The sequence below is a fragment of the Dreissena polymorpha genome, chromosome 11 (genome assembly GCF_020536995.1).
Source record: "Dreissena polymorpha isolate Duluth1 chromosome 11, UMN_Dpol_1.0, whole genome shotgun sequence".
NCBI classification, from domain to species: Eukaryota; Metazoa; Mollusca; class Bivalvia; order Myida; family Dreissenidae; genus Dreissena; species Dreissena polymorpha.
The window spans coordinates 55,573,050-55,598,449 of record NC_068365.1 but is presented as its reverse complement, the minus strand read 5'-3'; the positions used below and the strand labels follow the sequence as shown (position 1 = coordinate 55,598,449).

The following is a 25,400-nucleotide window of genomic DNA, read 5'->3' as shown; positions in this document are numbered from 1 at the left end:
AAATAACCCCAATAGTCAGTGTGTTTGTCAGAAATACAATGCCCTCTAATGCGCCGCTATTGTTTTTTTACCTTGAAGGATGACCTTGACCTTTCACCACTCAAAATGTGCAGCTCCATGAGATACACATGCACGCCAAATATCAAGTTGCCATCATCAATATTGCAAAAGTTATGATCAAGGTTAAAATTTTGTGGTACATACAAAGACAGACAGACAGGCCAAAAACAATATACCCCGATCATTTGGTATAAAAAATACCTGTTTCGGCACGGGCGTAGCCATCTTTGACTGTCATGTGATTACCCCTTCTGGTAAGGGTATGATGAAACCTAACATTACTTTGGCCACAACAAAACAACCCTATATCATCAATTCAATATCTTTAATTTTTCTCAGGTACCTTTTACAAATATTCAAGAAAACATTATGTCCATAATCAACAAAACAATACAAAATAGTTCAATGCCTAAATACTCCAAAGTAATGACAATAACAGCCTTTGAAGAATTGTGAACACAAATAAACAAATACACAAGTAAACCATGTTCAGACCAAAACAATCAATCAATAAAGAATACTTTCAGTACACAATTACTCATTGGAAGAAAAACTAAATCTATACATGTAGATATCAATTATTCATGCACTATTAGAGGGAAAATGAACTAACATATGTAACAAAAGATAAATTGATCAATTCAACATAACCCCTTAGAACTTTGTTTTCAAACTGAATAACAAACTAACTTTTTTCTTCAAACATGATGACAATTTTATTCCAAACAGGCAAACCATGCCTTCATTTTCATAAGGTGATTGGTTATTTATAATACAAGAAAATCTCAAATAATTATCTATATTAAAACATAACATTGTCTTCAATATTTATGTACATGTATGTCATTACTGAACAACACAAATGTTTTTAAATTCAATAATATAAGGCAAACTTGACGAAAATTTTGCCTGATAAATTATTTGCTATTGCTAGAAAATTTCAATGCCACTTCTACCACATAACATAAAGGTAGAAAGCTCCTTAAACAGAACAGCATCAATTTCTATGTAAGAACACATTCTTGAACAATATAATGTCAATATTTAAATTCCAGATTTCAAAAGAGACAATAAATGTCTCCACAACTCTGTCTTATGCAAAGTCATAGAACTATAAAACATGTCTGCAGTGATAATAAAGTCCTCTAATATAACATTATCATTCACTAAAAATATATAGAATAATTATTACATGGAAATGAAATGCAAATACACAAAAAGTAAGAGACATAAACGGAAGAAAAAGCAACATCATAAAATGTTCCAACACATAAATCTAATGCAAAAATATTAACAATATTTAATAAGCGTTGCAACAATTTTAACATTTAAGTAAACAAAAATTGTCCCAAACACTGAGCAATTTGAACAATTCTTCAAATTTTGGTATGGTATATCAATAATAAATATCTTAATTTCTTCTTCTTTGACATGTTTTCCCATAATAACAGAACTCAACATCTGCTGTATAAAGTCAATACATGCACAACCAACATGCGGACAATCTGAATTTGAATGTCATTAACTAATACTTATGATCAAATAGTAACAAAAACTGCACATCCCTTCCATGAAACCTGCACATCCCTTCCATGAAAACTGAACATCCCTTCCATGAAAACTACACATCCATTTCATGAGCATTCATATTTTGAAAGATGCACGTCTTCTTTCAAAGACAAGCAAAAAGCATTTTTGGACAAGACAAAATATTTCTTTCTATAGTTTTACAAGCCAGTTGCTTTGATCTTTATTAAAAGACCCTCCTTATTAACCCTTTGCATGCTGGGAAATTTGTCGTCTGCTAAAATGTTCTCTGCTGAATTTCTAAAATAAGCATTTTCTTAGATTTTTTTTCAAAGAATACTATCAGAATAGCAAACAGTTTGGATCCTGATGAGACGCCACGTTCTGTGGCGTCTCATCTGGATCCAAACTGTTTGCAAAGGCCTTTAAAATTCGGTTCCAGCGCTGAAAGGGTTAAATGAACTTCATTCTGGGTCAACTGAGCTTAATGCATGTGCGTTACGTGTCATCCAAAATAAGCCTGTGCAAGATGCACATGTTCATGGAATTTTTGTTTTTACGGAAGTCTGTTATTAACAAAAATCCGTGTTAGACAGAAAGTGTCGCCCTGATAAGCCTTCCATCAGCTTGTCACCAGAAAAGGTGAACTCCCCTTTTGATCGAAGCTGAGTCTGTTAGATATCGATTCTTATGAAGAAGCAAAACAAAGTCTTTGCAGACAGCTCTATGGATTGAATCACCAATAATCACAATGAATCGGTTGTCAAAGAGTGAAGTGATATCCTCCTGCAGAAATATATCCGGCATCGTGATTCAAAGGTCATAGGTTCAAAACCGTCGTTATCTATTTCTATGAAGTTGTGAGAGCATTTTAAATTAACAATTTATATGGTAGAAAAAGCATGAATTATCGTTACAAATACTGGGGAGACACCTTACTCAAATGCATGAAGCCTAGATCACACAACGAGGCTCCAATGTTTATTGTTTTCAGTCGTCAAACTTGATGGAGTACACCCCCTCTGTGTCTATGGGGCCGCCCTTGTAGCTGCCTCTCTTCTTCTTAGTCTTCTCATGGCGGAACGACTTGCCCTTCGTCACAATCAGATCCTTGTTGGCCCTCTCACCCCATGACCCCTGGGCCCCTCGCTGAAAAACAACTGACAACATGAGACCAAGTAGACTATGACCAAGTCAATAACCCCAATACTCCCTTGAATGGTTCAATCTTGTGACAGAAACCCCTCAGTTCTGATGTTGTCCACAGCAAGTTCAGTTCTGAACAACTTTTTTTAAGCATCACAGGGGTTCACATCTGTATTATTTTTCATTATATGCAATTACATGATTATCCATATAAATCTACATGTCAATTGTTTGCAGACAAAAAGCTCCCATTGGATAGTGATGTGTACTTGTCCTCTATAAACCCTACTAAACTGAATTGTATAAGAACAACAGGATAGGATAGGCCCCTCTCTAATAACATGCTCACACAAGTGAAGAGTTACTATACCCTATAAACCCTATTTACATATTTATAAGCACCACATGCCATGTATTTTAATACAAGTATAGTTGAAAATAATATTTATTGTTCTTGTCTTTCCTTGTCAAGATTTACACGAGGCTGCCAATATTCCCAGCTGGCAGTTTTCCCTCAAACATTAACCCTTTCAGTGCGGGAACCGAATTTTAAAGGCCTTTGCAAACAGTTTGGATCCAGATGAGACGCCACAGAACGTGGCGTCTCATCTGGATCCAATCTGTTTGCTATTCTGATAGTATTCTTGGAAAAAAATCGAAGAAAATGCTAATTTTAGAAATTCTGCAGACGACATTTTAGCAGACGACAAATTTCCCAGCATGCAAAGGGTTATCTCTGGTGCATTCATAGAAAACGAGTCCTCTACCAACTTATAAATATGAGGAAGAGGCACTTCAATACTGAACTTATTTAAAGCTCCGAAACAAGCTAGAGCTACCAAACCTGACTGCCTAAAAAATCCGCAACACGTCAGCTATGATTTATGGCAAATAACAGGGGATGAAACAAGCTTCTTCCACATCTATGCTTCATGGTGATGACATTCATTAGGATAAATTCAATGGAGGAATTTGGAAGGAGTTCCCACTACAAATAATTTATGCAGAACAAACAGTCTGACCAACTAAATGACCCCAATACTCCCTTGAAGGGTTCAATTTTGTGACAGAAACCCCTCAGTTCTAATGTTGTCCACAGCAAGTTCAGTTCTGAACAACTTTTATTGAGCATCACAGGGGTTCACATCTGTATTATTTTTCATTATATGCTATAATAACCACAGGAATGTTTTCATAGCCCTGTTTTCCCTGAGATGGCACAGGCTGATCAGGAACGTCACTATACAAACATGCATAAAGACCAGTTTTCCCAAATTGTGACTCATTTATGACGTGATTCTTAACTGATAGGGCTCTTTCTTCTTGAGCAGGGGTTTAATGAGGCCTCTTCCTTAATTAGAATTTCTTAAAATTCAAGCAATTTTACCGTTTTAACAAATTAACATTGAAAACTGTCTTGTATTTTCTTCATTTTGTTGTTAAATTATTCCACAAAATGAAAAGCTCCTAAACCCCCCGCACCACTATGTCTGATATGGATAATGGCGAATACCTTGTGAATGTGTTGACCACCCTTGAAGAAAACAAGCATCTTACACATCTACACTTCGTGGCGATGACATGCAGTATGTTTTAATTTATTTAATACAGAAATGTGGGAGTTCCCTCCACAAACATTTTATGTGGACAAACTGAACAACGAACAAACAGATCAACCAACTAAATGACTCCAATGGTCCTTTCAATGGTTGAATTTTGTGACAGAAACCCCTCAGTTCTAATGTTATCCACAGCAAGTTCAGTTCTGAACAACTTTTATTGAGCATCACAGGGGTTCACACATGTTTTTTTTCATTAGATGCAGTAATATCCATATGATATAAAGGTCCATGTCAATTGATTGCTGGCAATCACATTCACAAAGTTGAATAATAAAATAATTTGTAAAGCCAAATATTAGAATCCAGGTCCACTACAGTGGACTACATGCAAGTCTTCCCAACAGCGCAGGGTTATAATTGATATAATTGGGACAAATGTTCTGACCAGGTTTCATGGAGATTGGGAAATAAATATGGCATGAAGTATTCACCAGCTTTATCTTTCATTCGACCAACTCAACTAGTTTTTTACCCCGAATGACCCAGTTGTGAGCTCGGTAAAATATTTTTGGGACAAAAGGTCTGACCATGTTTTTGTGTTCTCAAGGCAAATGTTGTCGACACGCTGTTAACGACCGACAAAAGGCAATGCTGAAAGCTCAACATAAGCATACATTGCTCACGCGAGCTTAATAAATGGAAGATCAAACAAAGGGCCAGGATTCATAAACAAGAGCCATGTTTTTTCACCGATCTGAACCATTTTCAAACTCTTCCGAGATATCAATTAAACCAATGTTTTGACCAACTTTCATGATGATTGGGCTAAAATTGTGACTTCTAGAGTGTTTACAAGGTTTCTCTACAGCCAAATAAGGAAAACTCCCCCCCTCTGGCAGCCATGTTATTCAACTGACCGGAACCATTTTCGAACTCAACTCTCATATCAAGGAAACAAATGTTTTGACCAGATTTCATGAAAATAGGGCCAAAAATGTGACTTCTAGAGTGTTAGTGTGTTCAAATGTTTTCACTATATACATACAGAGAAAAATGCCCCACCCACTGGCGGCCATGTTTTTTCACAGATCTGGACCATTTTCGAACTCGTCCGAGAAATCAATAAACCAATGTTATGACCACATTTCATGATGATTGGGCAAAAATTGTGACTTCTAGAGTGTTTACAAGGTTTCTCTTTAGCCAAATAAGGAAAACTGCCCCCCCCCCCCCCGGCAGCTATGTTATTCAACTGACTGGAACCATTTTTTAACTCAACTCTCATATCAAGGAAACAAATGTTCTGACCAAATTTCATGAAAATAGGGCCAAAAATGTGACTTCTAGAGTGTTCACATGTTTTCACTACATACACATTGAGAAAAATGCCCCGCCCACTGGCGGCCATGTTTTTGCACCAATCTGGACCATTTTCAAACTCTTACGAGATATCAATAAAACCAATATTTTTACCAACTTTCATGATGATTAGGCAAAAATTGTGACTTCTAGAGTGTTTACAAGGTTTCTCTATAGCCAAATAAGAGAAAATTGCCCCGCCCACTGGCGGCCATGTTTTTCGACGGACCAGAACCACTTTTGAACTCAACCAACATATCATTAAGACAAACATTTTGACAAAGTTACGTAAAGATTGGGCATGAAATGCGACTTCTACAATGTTTACATGTTTCTTCTTTTTTTTTACCTAGTGACCTAGTTTTTGACCCATCACGACCCAGTTTCGAACTTCACCAAGATTTCATTGGGACAAAGCTTCTGACCAAGTTTTATGAAGATCGGACAATAAATGTGGCCTCTAGAGTGTTAACCAACAAATGTGGACGGACAATGGACGGACGGACGAAGACTGGTCACAAAAGCTCACCTGAGCAATCAGGTGAGCTAAAAAACTAGCCCCAGTCATAATTCCTTTCTTTACATTCATCAAAACATCAAAGTCAATCAAATGTGAAAGTTTGTGCAAGATCACCTCATTAGTTAAAGAGGAACTAAAAACATAAGCCTTGGTACATACAATTTAATTTTTGTACAAATGGACAAGGCAATGCTTAGTGCCCCCCCCCCCTCCCATAAATATTTCCAGATGTTGCCTGAGCACCAACCTTGGCATCAAATGAGTTGTTCTGCAGTCTAGGGTCCACCGTGATCTCGTCTTCACGAATCCTTCTGAATGGGCTGCTCTTCCTCTGCAACAAACCACAGCACACGGTGAGTCTACCAGACACAAGTCTAATTCTGGGGAAAATAGACTAAATGGCATGCGTGTAAAGTGAGGAAAATAGACTTAATGGCATGTGTGTAAAGTGGGGAAAATAAACTTAATGGCATGTGTGTAAAGTGGGGAAAATAGACTAAATGGCATGTGTGTAAAGTGGGGAAAATAGACTTAACGGCATGTGTGTAAAGTGGGGAAAATAGACTTAATGGCATGTGTGTAAAGTGGGGAAAATAGACTAAATGGCATGTGTGTAAAGTGGGGAAAATAGACTTAATGGCATGTGTGTAAAGTGGGGAAAATAGACTTAATGGCATGTGTGTAAAGTGGGGAAAATAGACTTAATGGCATGTGTGTAAAGTGGGGAAAATAGACTTAATGGCATGTGTGTAAAGTGGGGAAAATAGACTAAATGGCATGTGTGTAAATTGGGGAAAATAGACTTAACGGCATGTGTGTAAAGTGGGGAAAATAGACTTAATGGCATGTTTGTAAAGTGGGGAAAATAGACTTAATGGCATGTGTGTAAAGTGGGGAAAATAGACTTAATGGCGTGTGTGTAAAGTGGGGAAAATAGACTTAATGGCGTGTGTGTAAAGTGTCATCTAAGATTAGCCTTGTGCAGTCTACTGACAATGGATTTTCATTTAGAAGAGGCTTCCTATAAACAAAAAATAAAATAAATGTCGTCCCTGGTTAGCCTGGGATGACACAGTCACACTTCACACACATGAATTAAGCCTTGTCTTCCAGAATGCAGCTCAACTATGGTACACTGATCAGCCACATTGAAGGTTCAGGATGACTATAAGCTACATTTGTTTTATCACAACATGTGTCATGTTATTTATTTTTTTCAACTGAATCTTGAAAAAAAATCAAATATTGTGTACAAAAATATTTTATTTAATACTGTTGTCAAATACTGATATATTTTTTTATTATTATACAAAACTGAATTTCAAAATCAAATCTTGTAAATTGGTCAATGCTTTTACTTTCAATATTTTCTGTATGCGCCAATATAAAAGGTTTTATAATACAGAAAGCCACTTCAGTAAGTTGTATGTTTGTCCTCAATGACTATTCAGTTCTCCAAGGTGAAAACATCATTAGTGGCATTGTGAAAAGTGCTACTAACCTGATAAGTACATTTCAACAGCTGCTGTTTAATACTCTTTACCACTTAGATATGTATTTTGACATATTCATGGTCCCTTAGAGAGCTAAATGTAATTAAATACTTTTCTTACTAAATTCAAGTTTTTAAGGCTTCATTTTCAACCCTTAGTTACTTATGAGCAGCAAACAGCATAAAACCTTAACAGACTTCGAATTACTCACAGGCTGTTCTGGTTTTATGATGTTTGCACATAGAATCTTACCTGGCTTCAAACTTACAATGAGGAAACAAAGTTCTTTATCTTTGATTTTGAACTTTGAATTTGAACTGTGACTTATAACTTTGAACACTGACCTTTGTTTTGAACTATGTTCTTTGACTCAAGAGCATAGGAATGGTAAACGACGGTGCAAAAACACAAACTGGATGGATTCATGTTATTCCCTCCTTGAGAAGCATATAAGGCCCTTGACTTGTGAACAAATGTATTGCCAATAAAATCATGTCTATCTTTCCAGCACTTCACACATACATATGTCGAGTTGGGTTTGTCACTGCTTTAAACAGTATTACGATAAAATCACATCGAACATCCATTGCTTAGATTTTTTGTCCAGCACTCTAACAACTAGGCTGGCCAACATAAGTTATAGCTTTATAAAATAAAAAGCCACTTCAGTACGTATGTTTGTCCTCAATGACAATCAGTTCTCCAAGGTGAAAGCATCATCAGTGGCATTTAGAACAGTGCTAACCTGATAGGACAAGAAGCTTACTTAAGTAACTAAAAGCTTGTAATCATGAATGGCTGCTCATTAACCCTTTGAATGCTGGGAAATTTGTCGTCTGCTAAAATGTCGTCTGCAGAATTTCTAAAATTAGCATTTTCTTCGTGTTTTTTTCAAAGAATACTATCAGAATAGCAAAGTTTGCAAAGGCCGCACTGAAAGGGTTAAAAACAAGACAAAATCATGATGAATCATTGAAAATGGTGGGGTTTATAAGCCCTTTTTGCACAGATGACGATGAGCCTTCACGCTTTCAAGAGACAGATGAAATTGCCTTCTGATCTTACAAAATCTTTCAAATTGAGTCTTTTTCAACAAGATAATTAAGACTTCAGATATGTCAGCAATAGTGGTAAAATGATAGTACAAACAAGAAATAAATATGCATTAAAAGTTGGAATCCTTCAGTAACAACTCTAAAAGTTCTCTCTCTAAACTCTTACTCTGGCATTTGTATTAAAGCTGTCATCAGTAGTGTCTGCATTGTTCTAAAAATAAACAATAAACATTCTGCAAATCCAGTTAATTTTAAGACATTCTTTAAATTTAATTAACAGTTTAAATTGAAGGATTTCCTCTAGACAACCACCACTTAGAATAAAAGAAGGCGCAAATAAGACACAGAGAATTGCAAGTGAGAATACTGTATCTGACATGACAAGAAACCGTCAAGAGACGGGTGATGCTCCCCAAAGTTTTTTTTCCCCACAATATTGCACTATATATTCAGATAAAAGGAAACGTCTTGAGGGGCATAACTTTGGACAAAATAATACGATGGATGGTTAAGCAACTTAAAAATTTCAAAGGGCCATAACTCTCTAAATAAATCATCTAACCAAATGTTAAACCCACAAATAACATGTGCATCTCCTCAAGGTAGTTAAGTTTCCCATAAAGCTTCATTGAATTCCAGTCAGTAGGTGGGGGGACAAGAATTGCACTATATGTACAGTTTATAGACAATTTCAAAGGGCCATAACTCTGTGAAAAATCATCCGACCAGAACGGGCTGATAACATGCACATCTCTTGGTAGTGAAGCTTCCCATAAAGTTTAATTGAATTCCGGTCATTAATTGCTGATAAATAGCCCGGACAAAAATTGTGCACGGACGGACACACGCACTGACAGACGAAGCGGCGCCTATATGCTCCCCCCCAAAATTTTTGGGAGAGCATAAAAATGGCAACTAGATACATAAGTTTCACCCTCAAACCTCGAATGCTAATTTCCAAGTACATGTATTATGATCCCTTACCTTCTGATTTTTCTCGTTCTTTGCAGCCACAACTGGTTTCTCCTTGGAGCCAGATGAGACTCCAGAGTCGTCTGATTCTACGTTCCCATTGGTCGTTGCCGCCGTGTTGCTAGGGTGATGAGGTGTGGAGGTAACCATAACTGCACCCTTCTTTGCTCCCATGACTGGGGTGAGACCGGGCGTTGAGGGAAGTGAGGCTTCGTCTTCGGAAGATGATTCAGAACTGCTGGCAGCCTTTTGTGCTGGTGTTTTTAAAACAGATTTTGGTGTAGCAACTGATTTTGTGCTAGAGGAATTTAAAGTCTTTGTGGGGGCTTCATCCTCCGAGCTGGAGTCAGAACTAGAACTGGAGTCTTCTGTGTTTTTAACTGTTTTTGGTGTGATTTTAGCAGGTGTTACTTTGGTTTGTGTCAGTGTTTTCTTTGCCTCCTCCTCACTAGAGCTGTCTTCACTACTACTGCTATCTTCTGCTACAGGTGCTTTAGCTGGAGTCACTTTTGCAGGTTGTTGAGTTGAAGGTTTCTTTGAAGTTTCATCTTCACTAGAGCTGGAGTCATCACTGCTGCTACTCTCGGCTACTTTCTTTGCTGGTGTTACTGCTACTGGTTTAGCAGGTGTTGTTGCTGCTGGTTTAGCAGGTGTTGTTGCTGCTGGTTTAGCAGGTGTTGTTGCTGCTGGTTTAGCAGGTGTTGTTGCTGCTGGTTTAGCAGGTGTGACTTTACTAGCAGAAGTTTCATCTTCACTGGAACTAGAGTCATCACTGCTACTGCTGTCTGCTACTTTCTTTGCTGGTGTTATCGCTGCTGGTTTAGCAGTTAAGGCATTCTTGGCTGGTATGCCTGGTTTGGCAGCTGTTGCTTTATTAGCAGGGGTCTCGTCTTCACTAGAACTGGAATCATCGCTACTGGAACTGTCAGCTGGTTTTGCAGCAGCTGGCTTGGCGAGAACAGCTTTGACAGGTGAAGCCTTCACAACTGGAGTTTCATCTTCACTGGAACTTGAGTCGTCACTGCTACTGCTGTCTGCTACTTTCTTGGCTGGTGTCACTGTAGCAGGTTTAGAAGGAGTCATTGTAGCAGGTTTAGGAGTCACTGTAGCAGGTTTAGATGGTGCAGCCTTCACAACTGGAGTTTCATCTTCACTGGAACTTGAGTCATCACTACTGCTGCTCTCTGCTGCTTTCTTGGCTGGTGTCACTGTAGCAGGTTTAGAAGGAGTCACTGTAGCAGGTTTAGGAGTCACTGTAGCAGGTTTAGATGGTGCAGCCTTCACAACCGGAGTTTCATCTTCACTGGAACTTGAGTCGTCACTGCTACTGCTGTCTGCCACTTTCTTGGCTGGTGTCACTGTAGCAGGTTTAGAAGGAGTCACTGTAGCAGGTTTAGGAGTCACTGTTGTTGGTTTTGATGGTGCAACCTTAACAACTGGAGTTTCATCTTCACTGGAACTTGAGTCATCACTGCTACTGCTCTCAGCTGCTTTCTTGGCTGTTGTGACTGCTGCTGGTTTAGCAGTTGATGCATTCTTCGCTGGAATGACTGGTTTAGCCTGTGTGGCTTTACTAGCAGGGGCCTCATCATCACTGGAACTGGAGTCCTCACTGCTGGAACTGGCAGCTGGTTTGGCAGCAGCAGGCTTCACAGGTAGAGCCTTGGTTACTGGCGTTTTCACAGCAGCCTCATCCTCGCTAGAACTAGAGTCATCACTGCTGCTGCTCTCAGCTGCTTTCTTTGCTGGTGTTACTGCTGCAGCTTTGGCTGGTGCTACTGCTGCTGGTTTAGCTGGAGTGGCTTTACTAGCAGGGGTCTCATCTTCGCTTGAACAGGAGTCATCGCTGCTACTACTGTCCTGTTTTGCTTGTGTCTTGATTTCTGCAGTTTTTCCAACAGCCGGTTTTCCCTGGGCAGATTTAGGACCTGCCATGACAGCTGGTTTTTCATCTTCACTTGAGCTTGAATCTTCACTGCTGCTGTCTTTAGCAGTTGGTTTTGCAGCAACAGGCTTAGCAGGCCCTTTTTTAACAGCTGCTGGCTTTGCTTCATCTTCACTAGAACTTGAATCATCGCTACTGCTGCTCGCAGCCTTCTTTGTCACAGGTTGTTTAGCTGGGGTGGGCTTTGCCGGTACAACTTAGAAGCAGGAGTCTCATCCTCACTAGAGCTTGAATCTTCACTGCTGCTACTTTCTGCAGCTTTTACTGGTGCAGCCTTAGCAATAGGCTTTGCTGGTGTTACTGCCACTGTTTTAGCAGGTGTCGTTGCAGCTGGTTTACCTGGTGTGACTTTAATAGCAGGGGTTTCATCTTCACTAGAACTAGAATCTTCACTGCTGCTACTTTCTGCAGCTTTTACTGGTGCAGCCTTAGCAACAGGCTTTGCTGGTGTTACTGCTAGTGTTTTAGCAGGTGTTGTTGAAGCTGGTTTACCTGGTGTGACTTTAGTAGCAGGAGTTTCATCCTCACTAGAACTTGAATCTTCACTGCTGCTACTTTCTGCAGCTTTTACTGGTGCAGCCTTAGCAACAGGCTTTGCTGGTGTTACTGCTAGTGTTTTAGCAGGTGTTGTTGAAGCTGGTTTACCTGGTGTGACTTTAGTAGCAGGAGTTTCATCCTCACTAGAACTTGAATCTTCACTGCTGCTACTTTCTGCAGCTTTTACTGGTGCAGACTTAGCAATAGGCTTTGCTGGTGTTACTTTAGTTGCTGGAGCTTCTTCTTCACTTGAACTAGAGTCATCACTGCTACTGCTGTCTGCTGCCTGCTTGGCTGGTGTGACTGCTGCTGGTTTAGCAGATTGAGCCTTGGCATTCAGAGAACTGGGAGGAGGCACAGTGTTGTAGGATTTGTTTGCTTGCGGAGACTTTTTTGTGAGAACCTTATTCTTCTTGGCGGAGGTTTCATCATCAGTGCTCTCAGAATCTGCATCAGAATCTGAAGTAGCGCTGCTCGAGTCTTGTTCCTTTGTAGCAGGCTTGGCTGCTGGGGGTGCAGGCTTTTTCGCCGGAGGTTTTGCTGTATCACTGTCTGAGTCACTGTCACTGCTTGAGCTTGACTCGTGTATTCTCTTCAGAGCAGCTGCCCCTTGTGGCGTGACAGGTGGGTCCGACTTGACTCTCTTGGCTTCCAAAGGGGTCTCATTTTCGTTGGCCTTGCGCTTGCCTGATGTTCTGTGGGAGTTAAAAGAGAAGATCAATATTTTTCCTGCTTGTAAATAACAAACAAGGCAAATGTTGATACCGCACTACGCGCGGTCAGACAAAAGGCGATCACAAAAGCTCACCATGAGCACATTGTGCTTACTGCTCAGGTGAGCTTAAAATGTAGTTAACATTTTCAACCATATTATTTGCTATTCATGTTTATTTCAAGATGAATGAAACAGACTTTTTAAGTGTTTTTTATCATACCATATACTGTCGACATAGCAATGCACAACTCTGTATGTTGCATGTACTTGTAATATTTTTTTTTATGTTTTATTATCTAGGATTCATTTTCAAGGTTTGAGATGTCTTTATTTTTCCAAACAAAAAGGTATTCAAAGTAAACTGGGCAAAAAAAGAGCTGTTTAACACAATAATGAACAGATATTTAAAATGGCAACATAACAAATGAATTCAGTACCTGCTCCAATGCGTAAACACCTCCTCCAATTTCGGTGACCCATCTGTGGTTATATGTTTGAACTGAAATGAAAAAAAACAAAAACATAATCAAAACTATGAACTTAATGTAAAAACTGCAACAGGAATTAATAACCTAATAATAACAATTAACCAGATCATATAATACAAGAGTAACATGTCAATCATCAGAAATAATACCCGGCAGGGCTTCTTTTCCTTCTAAGAGAATGGGCGTTATTTCATAATTTTTACACGAACATTTTCAACTGTAAAAATTTGACTTTTTGGGCTTAAAACTGTCAAAACGGCCATTTCACAATTCAAAATTAAAATTTGATTTATTATTTTACATACGCGAGACAAGATATTGACAGTAGTAAGGCTTTTCTATGGTTTTAGATAGAGTTTACCAGTCAGAATATTGTTGTAAGTGGTTATTTGTTGAAAGAAAGTGTCAAGAAAATGAAAACAATATTTTAATGCATTATTTAGAGACATTTTAATATGATGCAAGTATTAAACATGCTTTTACTATATATACTAATTCTTAACAAACTGAATTTCACAATTGTTAACAAGTGCGCGACTCTTTTTTTCCACAACTTTCAGAAGTTCGCGACTCATTTTTTCACAATTTTTACAAGTTTGCGACTCATTTTTTCACGAAGTGATGAGGCCTGGGCGACTTCACAAAATCAGGAAAAAAGCCCAGCCCGGTAAATTTTAGGATGAAATGTATCACTGTAGCTCTTTCAATGTCAAACAATCACTTGGGAATATTTGGACTGGATTTGGGAAAGATACTTTTTGATCTTGGGAATATGACCTGAAAATCAGCACGACAGATTTAATATTTACCAAAGCAGATCTTGAAGGCTTGTGCTAATTTTAATCACAGTGTTAGGCACATATATCGTGAAATATTTGTAGTGTGCTGGGTAAGAAACAGCTGCCCAATTAGCTCAAATGGTAGTGTCTCATGCCAGGCATTTTCCTGGTGGTCCTACCAGAACCTTAAACGGACCCATTCCCAAAGCAAATTGTAATAAAAATGATCCCAAATGGAAAAAAATACAGAAAAAAAGTTAAATACACAGATCCACTAACAATTTTCATATAAATGAAATTATGTTTGTCTCATTTTAACATGAATTTAATTTAACTCCGTTTAATACATCATTAACTTAACAAGAACACTAAAGCATTTTTGTTAATATTCGTTAATGTTTTCCCTATATGATATTTAATTTTAAAATAAAAACTTCAAGAGGTTATGATTACTGGGATGGCCGAGTGGCCATAGACTTTTACTCCAGGGGTCAGTGGTTCCAGCCCAGTTGAGGGTTACTTTTTTTTCTTTCTTCAATTGTATTCTTGCTTTTTTAACAGAGCTTTTTACAAAGCATTTAATGACAAATTTCAATACCGGGTATCTGTCAAAATCCGTGAAAAGGCCCCTTTAAATGATTGTCATTATTAATAAGGTCCTGGTGGTGTAGTGGATAAGGTGTCCGCCTAGCGATCGTGAGTTTGTGGGTTCGATTCCTACTCAGGGAGTTAGTGTGTTTTTTTCAGTTTTGGGTGAAGTGGGTCGGGTAACAGTACAAAATCAAGTTTTAACACTATAATTCACCATACATAGAGAGAAAAACATTATTCCAAAATATATACGGCAAAACAACATTTTTTTTATCCAATATACACATTGTAACGTAGCAATCTCGTATGCTATTGTGTGTAAATGCTCTTGCAACAATTGGCTATTGATAATACTATAGCATATAATACACCAATCAAGTTGGTATGCCTTTTCAATGTTGAAGTTTGTACAGGCAATATATTTCTACCATAATCATCCTCATTCTGTCCCTTGTGACTAGACCATTTCTGAGAACATCTAAAATGCATGATTTAAAAAGAATTCTGTGTTTCAACTGCCATTAAAGTTAAAACAGATTTTTTTTCATTTTTTTTCCCGATAGCTTTTGCTGTTGTGCGACATGTTGGAATATGTACGGTTTGCGGTAGATGTGGTACAGCGAAAGTCGTGATAGTTAACTACATACTGTTTCAAGGCTTCCCCTGGCTCAAAAATTTCTTTAGCCAACAATTTAGCCAATTGGATTTTTTTGTAGCCAAATTTTAGAAACTGTAGCCAAAGTTTTAGCCAAGCATTTAGGACCGCCTCGTAAAAGTCTAGGGGTGTAAGAACACAAATAACTACAATATGAAGCTGAAATATATTTATTACTATAATCATCCTTTTAAAATATTGTACATAACAGAATATCAGTTTATAACAAAAAACATTTATAGATATGCATACATCTAGATATATGGTTGTTACTGGTTGAGTCGTGGGTTCTGTTTGATTCGTGGGTATAGAAATCGCGTAAAATCTCGCGATAGAACGTTCACACATGATGCAGTTCGTTACGGAAAATATTTTGACACGGTCACCATTTTTTTCCGATCAAAAATGCGTCCAAAACAAGTAAATAGTGTAATTCATCATAACTTGATAGGTCCTTATGAAGTATTTCCTCATTTATGTATTGTTCATATAGTGTTTCAAAGTAACACAACATTGTTTATTTATGAGTATTTACCATTCTACATCGTCGGTTGACATTTTTTCACAAGGAATTAACCTGTCATGCAAGGTCAGTTTAAAGGCTATTTATAGTATGCAAATCTTGAAATTCTGGCAGACAATCAGAACCCACGAATCAACCGGAAGCTTATTTTCATGATGGTAGTTTGACACTATCAACACAGTCGATTATTTTGATGTTTAAAGACGATAAACATTTGGAAAAGAGCAACAAATCTTAAAGAAGAAAGGTTAATAATTATTTTCATTATGATTCATGGTCATATATTTATAAAATATTTGTGATGTAACAATTTTATGAAAATTACCCACGACTCAACCAGACTATAGCATACATACATCAATGTAATAATCATATTTTTATTCTACATAACAGAATATCACAGTGTCCGACAAATCCATTGCCCGGAGCCCGGGGGCTACCGAAATTTTTCATCGGGCTACTGAAATTTTCCAGCTGACGCCCGCCGGGCTACTATAAATCTATAAGAGCGGTAGCCCGGTTTATTGACAGACATACGTAGAATAAACACGCTGACCATGTGTTTGTAAACTGTGTATTGCTTATAATCCGATAACAAAGTGCAATCAGTTATCTGATCAGTCACCGATCACTTGCGGTTATGTCGTAAACAGTAACAGTGTATTTTAATCATCCAATCAGAATCAACATATGTCGTCTGCTAAAAATGTAATGAGAGCCGGTTGGATAGTTGGCGCACATGATGCAACATCATTTGGCAGTTTGGAATTCTTTGTTTACCGCAACAATGAGTAATAGCGACAACGTTTTTGATGTCGTTAAATATCCAAGGACGCCGAACATTAAATAAATCAAAACAATAGCGGATTCTTCAAAACGGTAACGAAACCGAAAATGAACATTAATAACAACAGTGTGAACGCGGTTAACACCTGCTAATTAGTTTTCATTGTCATTTAATAATTGGATTAATCGACTGTTAATCAATAATCCCATATATGCCCGATTTATATTTTTAAAACCAAATTATGGATGGGTAATATAGACGATAAGAGTCATAAACACAAACGTTTTAAATTTTCTAAAGTGTCAAATGAATTTCGGCATATGGTTCTATTTAAAGATATGATGAAATAAGCTCCCAATCTGGACCGTTGTATTGCAACATGAGTAAATCACCTGCCACGGTTTGCACGCGTTGTGTACAGCTATTTTAGGTTACAAAATTCTACATTTAATAATGGAATTTCTTTGTCCAGATAAAAAGCGCGCAAAAATTGGCGTGGGTGTTTTTATTTGTAAATAAAAATTTCGTAGCGGGTACAACATTGGGATCATTTAATTTCCATTAAAAGTTTCGTTGTGAATTTCAACTAAAGTACCGGGGTATCTCGCGAATTATTTGGCATTGACATTTCCTCTTAATAAAATATCATGTAAACACGCTGTATCGTTACAGTTACTCTGTATCAGTTCCTTCATTTTTGAAACAATTATTGTATTGCATACTGACTGAACACAAGCGTGTTACAGGTGCAATACGTAAATTCGGACAGTACTTAAAGTCGGACAAAAGAAAATAAATGATTTAATACTCTTGATTACTTGAAACTCGGTATTTTTTGTTAAAAAGGGCAATTGCATTGATAAACACCATACAAATCAATCGTATTGATCATCTAAACGCTTTATTTACGTTTCCGACTTAACCGTGCTGTTCGAATTTAAGTACACATACATGTGCACATACGAGTAATATCTACATGTAGTATATGATTTCTTTGGTACATTTACATTTAAGTACACGGTGCCTGTACTGTAACATTAATTTACGATATTGACTGTGTACATCAGACTACTTGCTGTATTATGTACATGTATGTATACATATTATGTATATGTAAATGAAGAAAATAAAGATGAAAACCTGCCTCTTATCATTTTGCAGGAAAATTTTATGGGCTACCAAATATTTTTATTGGTAGCCCAGTGGGCTACCTGAAAAATAAGAAATTTGTCGGACACTGATATCAGTTTATACATACATCATAAGCACATGTTCAGTTCACATTGTTTACAAAATAAGCACATTTTCATTATATTAAAGATATTCATTCTTGAGCACATATTTCAATCTGTGCAAAACATAACAGTTGATCAAGACTAAAGATGCTTTATTTTCAAAGCCTCTCACTTCATATTGTTAAACAGTTATATTTGGTCATTTGGATATGATATACATCAGCTTTGACAGCTTCTGTTGTTAAAACATTTTCTGTAAGTGGTGGATGATTTCTAGGCTCAAATAAATGAATGTTTTTCACGCATATTTCTTGACAGAAAGGCCCAGATAATTCCCACTATCCATTCTAGTTGCCTGAAATATGATAAAACATAGTTTTACAAACTATCAACAACAAACCAACACATTAATGTCCGTATCTTTAAATGTCCGAATTTTTAACATATCCGAAATATATTACAACGAGTGAATGGTATACTTTTATTTCCGAAATTGTTGGTTTCTTAATCAAACTTTACCTTTCCCAAAATATTATAATAATGAAACTATTAAACAGAAATGCTCTTTAATTCCTGTTGAAACAAGATTTCATGTGTTTTTGTGAAGAAATAGTTTTTTGTTAAATGCTTTTGCAGGGCCCGTGGTATTGACATAATATTCGATAACACCTTTTGTTTTCACACCAGTAAGCATTCTATACATAGATGTTGACGTCACTGCCAGTACACAATGCACCAGCAAGTTTCCTTTGTTTCGATGACCGGTTCTGACCGGTATTGCTGCAGACTGTGTATTAAATTTTCTGGTTAATAACACGATGATGTATTGACGCACAGTAGACGGTTTTTAAAGAGTTTACTATCTGGGATGGTACTTGACAGGCAAAAAACGTTTCACCGAGCATTTTCGCCAACCGAGAATTTTATTTGCAGAATTTTAAAAACGTTTCGCCGAGCATTTTCGCCAACCGAGAATTTTATTCGCAGAATTTGCGAAATTTTCGCCAACTGACAATTTGGCGAAGGACAGCGGAAGCCCTGCTGTTTGCGGTACAGGAATAAAGGCTAAAAGAAAGTAAACACGCTGATGCGGCAGTTCAGGAAAATTATAGTAAATAAATTCGTAACGAAAGATGTATTTAAATGAGGTATTGATTAAAATTGAATAACACTTCCGAGAGGAGAATTTTTCCAATATTTGGGGGAAAAATATAAACTCTAGAGATGGGGGAATGGGGCCGAATATTTCATTAAAAAAAACACTGGGAGTGTTCTCATTATCTCCTTCTAAGACACCAAGTACCAGGAAAAGGACTCGACTCTGTCCATATCTGCCAGTAATACCTGCAAGGGGAGTTCGGCAGTATTGAAAGATAAGATAGATTAACAGAGGTTTTTAGCGTAGCGTAAGTGATGACAACCTTTTTTTAGCCCTGATAGCCCAGCGTAAAAAGAAATCGCTCCGGGAGAGCAGGCAACCGTTTGCTTTCATCCCTGAGTGCATGGCGATTGGGCTTAATAAGTATAAAGGAGAGGGGCTGAAGCATTAGTTGGGTAATAAACAGTCATCCAGTATTAAAGCTAAATATGTAAGGTGCCATGCCAGTGTACATGATTCAAGGGTAAGGCACCCGCACTTTTACTCAAAAGTTTACTGCAAATTACATTAAACAAGATGAACACTTTGCGTAGTGCCCATGGCTTTAGGTATGGTAAGAGAACACGTTGCGTGCCATGCCTCCTATGTTCTTCTCAAACATTTACACGATGAGCGCATAAGTAGTGTGCTGGGTAAGAAACAGCTGCCCAATTAGCTCAAATGGTAGTGTCTCATGCCAGGCATTTTCCTGGTGGTCCTACCAGAACCTTAAACGGACCCATTCCCAAAGCAAATTGTAATAAAAATGATCCCAAATGGAAAAAAATACAGAAAAAAAGTTAAATACACAGATCCACTAACAATTTTCATATAAATGAAATTATGTTTGTCTCATTTTAACATGAATTTAATTTAACTCCGTTTAATACATCATTAACTTAACAAGAACACTAAAGCATTTTTGTTAATATTCGTTAATGTTTTCCCTATATGATATTTAATTTTAAAATAAAAACTTCAAGAGGTTATGATTACTGGGATGGCCGAGTGGCCATAGACTTTTACTCCAGGGGTCAGTGGTTCCAGCCCAGTTGAGGGTTACTTTTTTTTCTTTCTTCAATTGTATTCTTGCTTTTTTAACAGAGCTTTTTACAAAGCATTTAATGACAAATTTCAATACCGGGTATCTGTCAAAATCCGTGAAAAGGCCCCTTTAAATGATTGTCATTATTAATAAGGTCCTGGTGGTGTAGTGGATAAGGTGTCCGCCTAGCGATCGTGAGTTTGTGGGTTCGATTCCTACTCAGGGAGTTAGTGTGTTTTTTTCAGTTTTGGGTGAAGTGGGTCGGGTAACAGTACAAAATCAAGTTTTAACACTATAATTCACCATACATAGAGAGAAAAACATTATTCCAAAATATATACAGCAAAACAACATTTTTTTTATCCAATATACACATTGTAACGTAGCAATCTCGTATGCTATTGTGTGTAAATGCTCTTGCAACAATTGGCTATTGATAATACTATAGCATATAATACACCAATCAAGTTGGTATGCCTTTTCAATGTTGAAGTTTGTACAGGCAATATATTTCTACCATAATCATCCTCATTCTGTCCCTTGTGACTAGACCATTTCTGAGAACATCTAAAATGCATGATTTAAAAAGAATTCTGTGTTTCAACTGCCATTAAAGTTAAAACAGATTTTTTTTCATTTTTTTTCCCGATAGCTTTTGCTGTTGTGCGACATGTTGGAATATGTACGGTTTGCGGTAGATGTGGTACAGCGAAAGTCGTGATAGTTAACTACATACTGTTTCAAGGCTTCCCCTGGCTCAAAAATTTCTTTAGCCAACAATTTAGCCAATTGGATTTTTTTGTAGCCAAATTTTAGAAACTGTAGCCAAAGTTTTAGCCAAGCATTTAGGACCGCCTCGTAAAAGTCTAGGGGTGTAAGAACACAAATAACTACAATATGAAGCTGAAATATATTTATTACTATAATCATCCTTTTAAAATATTGTACATAACAGAATATCAGTTTATAACAAAAAACATTTATAGATATGCATACATCTAGATATATGGTTGTTACTGGTTGAGTCGTGGGTTCTGTTTGATTCGTGGGTATAGAAATCGCGTAAAATCTCGCGATAGAACGTTCACACATGATGCAGTTCGTTACGGAAAATATTTTGACACGGTCACCATTTTTTTTCCGATCAAAAATGCGTCCAAAACAAGTAAATAGTGTAATTCATCATAACTTGATAGGTCCTTATGAAGTATTTCCTCATTTATGTATTGTTCATATAGTGTTTCAAAGTAACACAACATTGTTTATTTATGAGTATTTACCATTCTACATCGTCGGTTGACATTTTTTCACAAGGAATTAACCTGTCATGCAAGGTCAGTTTAAAGGCTATTTATAGTATGCAAATCTTGAAATTCTGGCAGACAATCAGAACCCACGAATCAACCGGAAGCTTATTTTCATGATGGTAGTTTGACACTATCAACACAGTCGATTATTTTGATGTTTAAAGACGATAAACATTTGGAAAAGAGCAACAAATCTTAAAGAAGAAAGGTTAATAATTATTTTCATTATGATTCATGGTCATATATTTATAAAATATTTGTGATGTAACAATTTTATGAAAATTACCCACGACTCAACCAGACTATAGCATACATACATCAATGTAATAATCATATTTTTATTCTACATAACAGAATATCACAGTGTCCGACAAATCCATTGCCCGGAGCCCGGGGGCTACCGAAATTTTTCATCGGGCTACTGAAATTTTCCAGCTGACGCCCGCCGGGCTACTATAAATCTATAAGAGCGGTAGCCCGGTTTATTGACAGACATACGTAGAATAAACACGCTGACCATGTGTTTGTAAACTGTGTATTGCTTATAATCCGATAACAAAGTGCAATCAGTTATCTGATCAGTCACCGATCACTTGCGGTTATGTCGTAAACAGTAACAGTGTATTTTAATCATCCAATCAGAATCAACATATGTCGTCTGCTAAAAATGTAATGAGAGCCGGTTGGATAGTTGGCGCACATGATGCAACATCATTTGGCAGTTTGGAATTCTTTGTTTACCGCAACAATGAGTAATAGCGACAACGTTTTTGATGTCGTTAAATATCCAAGGACGCCGAACATTAAATAAATCAAAACAATAGCGGATTCTTCAAAACGGTAACGAAACCGAAAATGAACATTAATAACAACAGTGTGAACGCGGTTAACACCTGCTAATTAGTTTTCATTGTCATTTAATAATTGGATTAATCGACTGTTAATCAATAATCCCATATATGCCCGATTTATATTTTTAAAACCAAATTATGGATGGGTAATATAGACGATAAGAGTCATAAACACAAACGTTTTAAATTTTCTAAAGTGTCAAATGAATTTCGGCATATGGTTCTATTTAAAGATATGATGAAATAAGCTCCCAATCTGGACCGTTGTATTGCAACATGAGTAAATCACCTGCCACGGTTTGCACGCGTTGTGTACAGCTATTTTAGGTTACAAAATTCTACATTTAATAATGGAATTTCTTTGTCCAGATAAAAAGCGCGCAAAAATTGGCGTGGGTGTTTTTATTTGTAAATAAAAATTTCGTAGCGGGTACAACATTGGGATCATTTAATTTCCATTAAAAGTTTCGTTGTGAATTTCAACTAAAGTACCGGGGTATCTCGCGAATTATTTGGCATTGACATTTCCTCTTAATAAAATATCATGTAAACACGCTGTATCGTTACAGTTACTCTGTATCAGTTCCTTCATTTTTGAAACAATTATTGTATTGCATACTGACTGAACACAAGCGTGTTACAGGTGCAATACGTAAATTCGGACAGTACTTAAAGTCGGACAAAAGAAAATAAATGATTTAATACTCTTGATTACTTGAAACTCGGTATTTTTTGTTAAAAAGGGCAATTGCATTGATAAACACCATACAAATCAATCGTATTGATCATCTAAACGCTTTATTTACGTTTCCGACTTAACCGTGCTGTTCGAATTTAAGTACACATACATGTGCACATACGAGTAATATCTACATGTAGTATATGATTTCTTTGGTACATTTACATTTAAGTACACGGTGCCTGTACTGTAACATTAATTTACGATATTGACTGTGTACATCAGACTACTTGCTGTATTATGTACATGTATGTATACATATTATGTATATGTAAATGAAGAAAATAAAGATGAAAACCTGCCTCTTATCATTTTGCAGGAAAATTTTATGGGCTACCAAATATTTTTATTGGTAGCCCAGTGGGCTACCTGAAAAATAAGAAATTTGTCGGACACTGATATCAGTTTATACATACATCATAAGCACATGTTCAGTTCACATTGTTTACAAAATAAGCACATTTTCATTATATTAAAGATATTCATTCTTGAGCACATATTTCAATCTGTGCAAAACATAACAGTTGATCAAGACTAAAGATGCTTTATTTTCAAAGCCTCTCACTTCATATTGTTAAACAGTTATATTTGGTCATTTGGATATGATATACATCAGCTTTGACAGCTTCTGTTGTTAAAACATTTTCTGTAAGTGGTGGATGATTTCTAGGCTCAAATAAATGAATGTTTTTCACGCATATTTCTTGACAGAAAGGCCCAGATAATTCCCACTATCCATTCTAGTTGCCTGAAATATGATAAAACATAGTTTTACAAACTATCAACAACAAACCAACACATTAATGTCCGTATCTTTAAATGTCCGAATTTTTAACATATCCGAAATATATTACAACGAGTGAATGGTATACTTTTATTTCCGAAATTGTTGGTTTCTTAATCAAACTTTACCTTTCCCAAAATATTATAATAATGAAACTATTAAACAGAAATGCTCTTTAATTCCTGTTGAAACAAGATTTCATGTGTTTTTGTGAAGAAATAGTTTTTTGTTAAATGCTTTTGCAGGGCCCGTGGTATTGACATAATATTCGATAACACCTTTTGTTTTCACACCAGTAAGCATTCTATACATAGATGTTGACGTCACTGCCAGTACACAATGCACCAGCAAGTTTCCTTTGTTTCGATGACCGGTTCTGACCGGTATTGCTGCAGACTGTGTATTAAATTTTCTGGTTAATAACACGATGATGTATTGACGCACAGTAGACGGTTTTAAAGAGTTTACTATCTGGGATGGTACTTGACAGGCAAAAAACGTTTCACCGAGCATTTTCGCCAACCGAGAATTTTATTTGCAGAATTTTAAAAACGTTTCGCCGAGCATTTTCGCCAACCGAGAATTTTATTCGCAGAATTTGCGAAATTTTCGCCAACTGACAATTTGGCGAAGGACAGCGGAAGCCCTGCTGTTTGCGGTACAGGAATAAAGGCTAAAAGAAAGTAAACACGCTGATGCGGCAGTTCAGGAAAATTATAGTAAATAAATTCGTAACGAAAGATGTATTTAAATGAGGTATTGATTAAAATTGAATAACACTTCCGAGAGGAGAATTTTTCCAATATTTGGGGGAAAAATATAAACTCTAGAGATGGGGGAATGGGGCCGAATATTTCATTAAAAAAAACACTGGGAGTGTTCTCATTATCTCCTTCTAAGACACCAAGTACCAGGAAAAGGACTCGACTCTGTCCATATCTGCCAGTAATACCTGCAAGGGGAGTTCGGCAGTATTGAAAGATAAGATAGATTAACAGAGGTTTTTAGCGTAGCGTAAGTGATGACAACCTTTTTTTAGCCCTGATAGCCCAGCGTAAAAAGAAATCGCTCCGGGAGAGCAGGCAACCGTTTGCTTTCATCCCTGAGTGCATGGCGATTGGGCTTAATAAGTATAAAGGAGAGGGGCTGAAGCATTAGTTGGGTAATAAACAGTCATCCAGTATTAAAGCTAAATATGTAAGGTGCCATGCCAGTGTACATGATTCAAGGGTAAGGCACCCGCACTTTTACTCAAAAGTTTACTGCAAATTACATTAAACAAGATGAACACTTTGCGTAGTGCCCATGGCTTTAGGTATGGTAAGAGAACACGTTGCGTGCCATGCCTCCTATGTTCTTCTCAAACATTTACACGATGAGCGCATAAGTAAAACGAGATAAAAACTCATTTCAATAAGTAAGCAAATATATAAAAGGTGAATCTTACCACTGGTGATTTGTTCAAAAATGGCAAAACGTCTTTGCATCGTCTACCAATGTAATCAAGTATAGAAGGTAAAATACTCGGATCCTCTTTAGTGGCCATGTTTTGTGTTTTTTCACCCAACGTGTCGGAAGTTGCGAAAC

General features: G+C 37.0%; 2 protein-coding genes across 4 annotated transcripts; both read right to left on the bottom strand.

The window, feature by feature from the left end:
- Positions 1-370: 370 nt before the first annotated feature.
- LOC127850192 (nucleolar and coiled-body phosphoprotein 1-like) lies at positions 371-11,796 on the bottom strand. Its single transcript, XM_052383028.1, has 4 exons — positions 9,707-11,796; positions 8,889-8,933; positions 6,422-6,505; positions 371-2,736 (listed from the first exon to the last, which is right to left on the bottom strand). The coding sequence occupies exons 1-4, from the start codon at positions 11,627-11,629 to the stop codon at positions 2,578-2,580; spliced, it is 2,211 nt and encodes a 736-aa protein (XP_052238988.1). The 5' UTR covers positions 11,630-11,796; the 3' UTR covers positions 371-2,577.
- On the bottom strand, positions 11,793-25,400 carry LOC127850193 (nucleolar and coiled-body phosphoprotein 1-like). 3 transcript variants are annotated; one of them, XM_052383031.1, is made up of 4 exons: positions 25,261-25,400; positions 13,329-13,390; positions 12,111-12,871; positions 11,793-11,957 (listed from the first exon to the last, which is right to left on the bottom strand). In XM_052383031.1, exons 1-4 carry the CDS (start codon positions 25,357-25,359, stop codon positions 11,797-11,799), a joined length of 1,083 nt encoding a protein of 360 aa, XP_052238991.1. In that variant the 5' UTR covers positions 25,360-25,400; the 3' UTR covers positions 11,793-11,796. The 3 variants fall into 3 exon arrangements, with proteins under 3 accessions (XP_052238991.1, XP_052238990.1, XP_052238989.1); XM_052383030.1 differs by having other exon boundaries at positions 11,793-11,978; positions 12,132-12,871; XM_052383029.1 differs by having other exon boundaries at positions 11,793-12,871.

Excerpts from the sequence above, each read along its gene's own strand:
- LOC127850192 (XM_052383028.1), bottom strand. The coding sequence starts at position 11,629 with ATGGCAGGTCCTAAATCTGCCCAGGGAAAACCGGCTGTTGGAAAAACT. Across the intron at positions 8,934-9,706 it reads AGAACGAGAAAAATCAGAAG|AACAATGCAGACACTACTGA; the intron begins GTAAGGGATCAT and ends GTTTATTTTTAG. Across the intron at positions 2,737-6,421 it reads ACAACTCATTTGATGCCAAG|CGAGGGGCCCAGGGGTCATG; the intron begins GTTGGTGCTCAG and ends GTTGTTTTTCAG.
- LOC127850193 (XM_052383029.1), bottom strand. The coding sequence starts at position 25,359 with ATGGCCACTAAAGAGGATCCGAGTATTTTACCTTCTATACTTGATTAC. Across the intron at positions 13,391-25,260 it reads TTTTGAACAAATCACCAGTG|TTCAAACATATAACCACAGA; the intron begins GTAAGATTCACC and ends TTTTCATTTCAG. Across the intron at positions 12,872-13,328 it reads GTGTTTACGCATTGGAGCAG|AACATCAGGCAAGCGCAAGG; the intron begins GTACTGAATTCA and ends TAACTCCCACAG.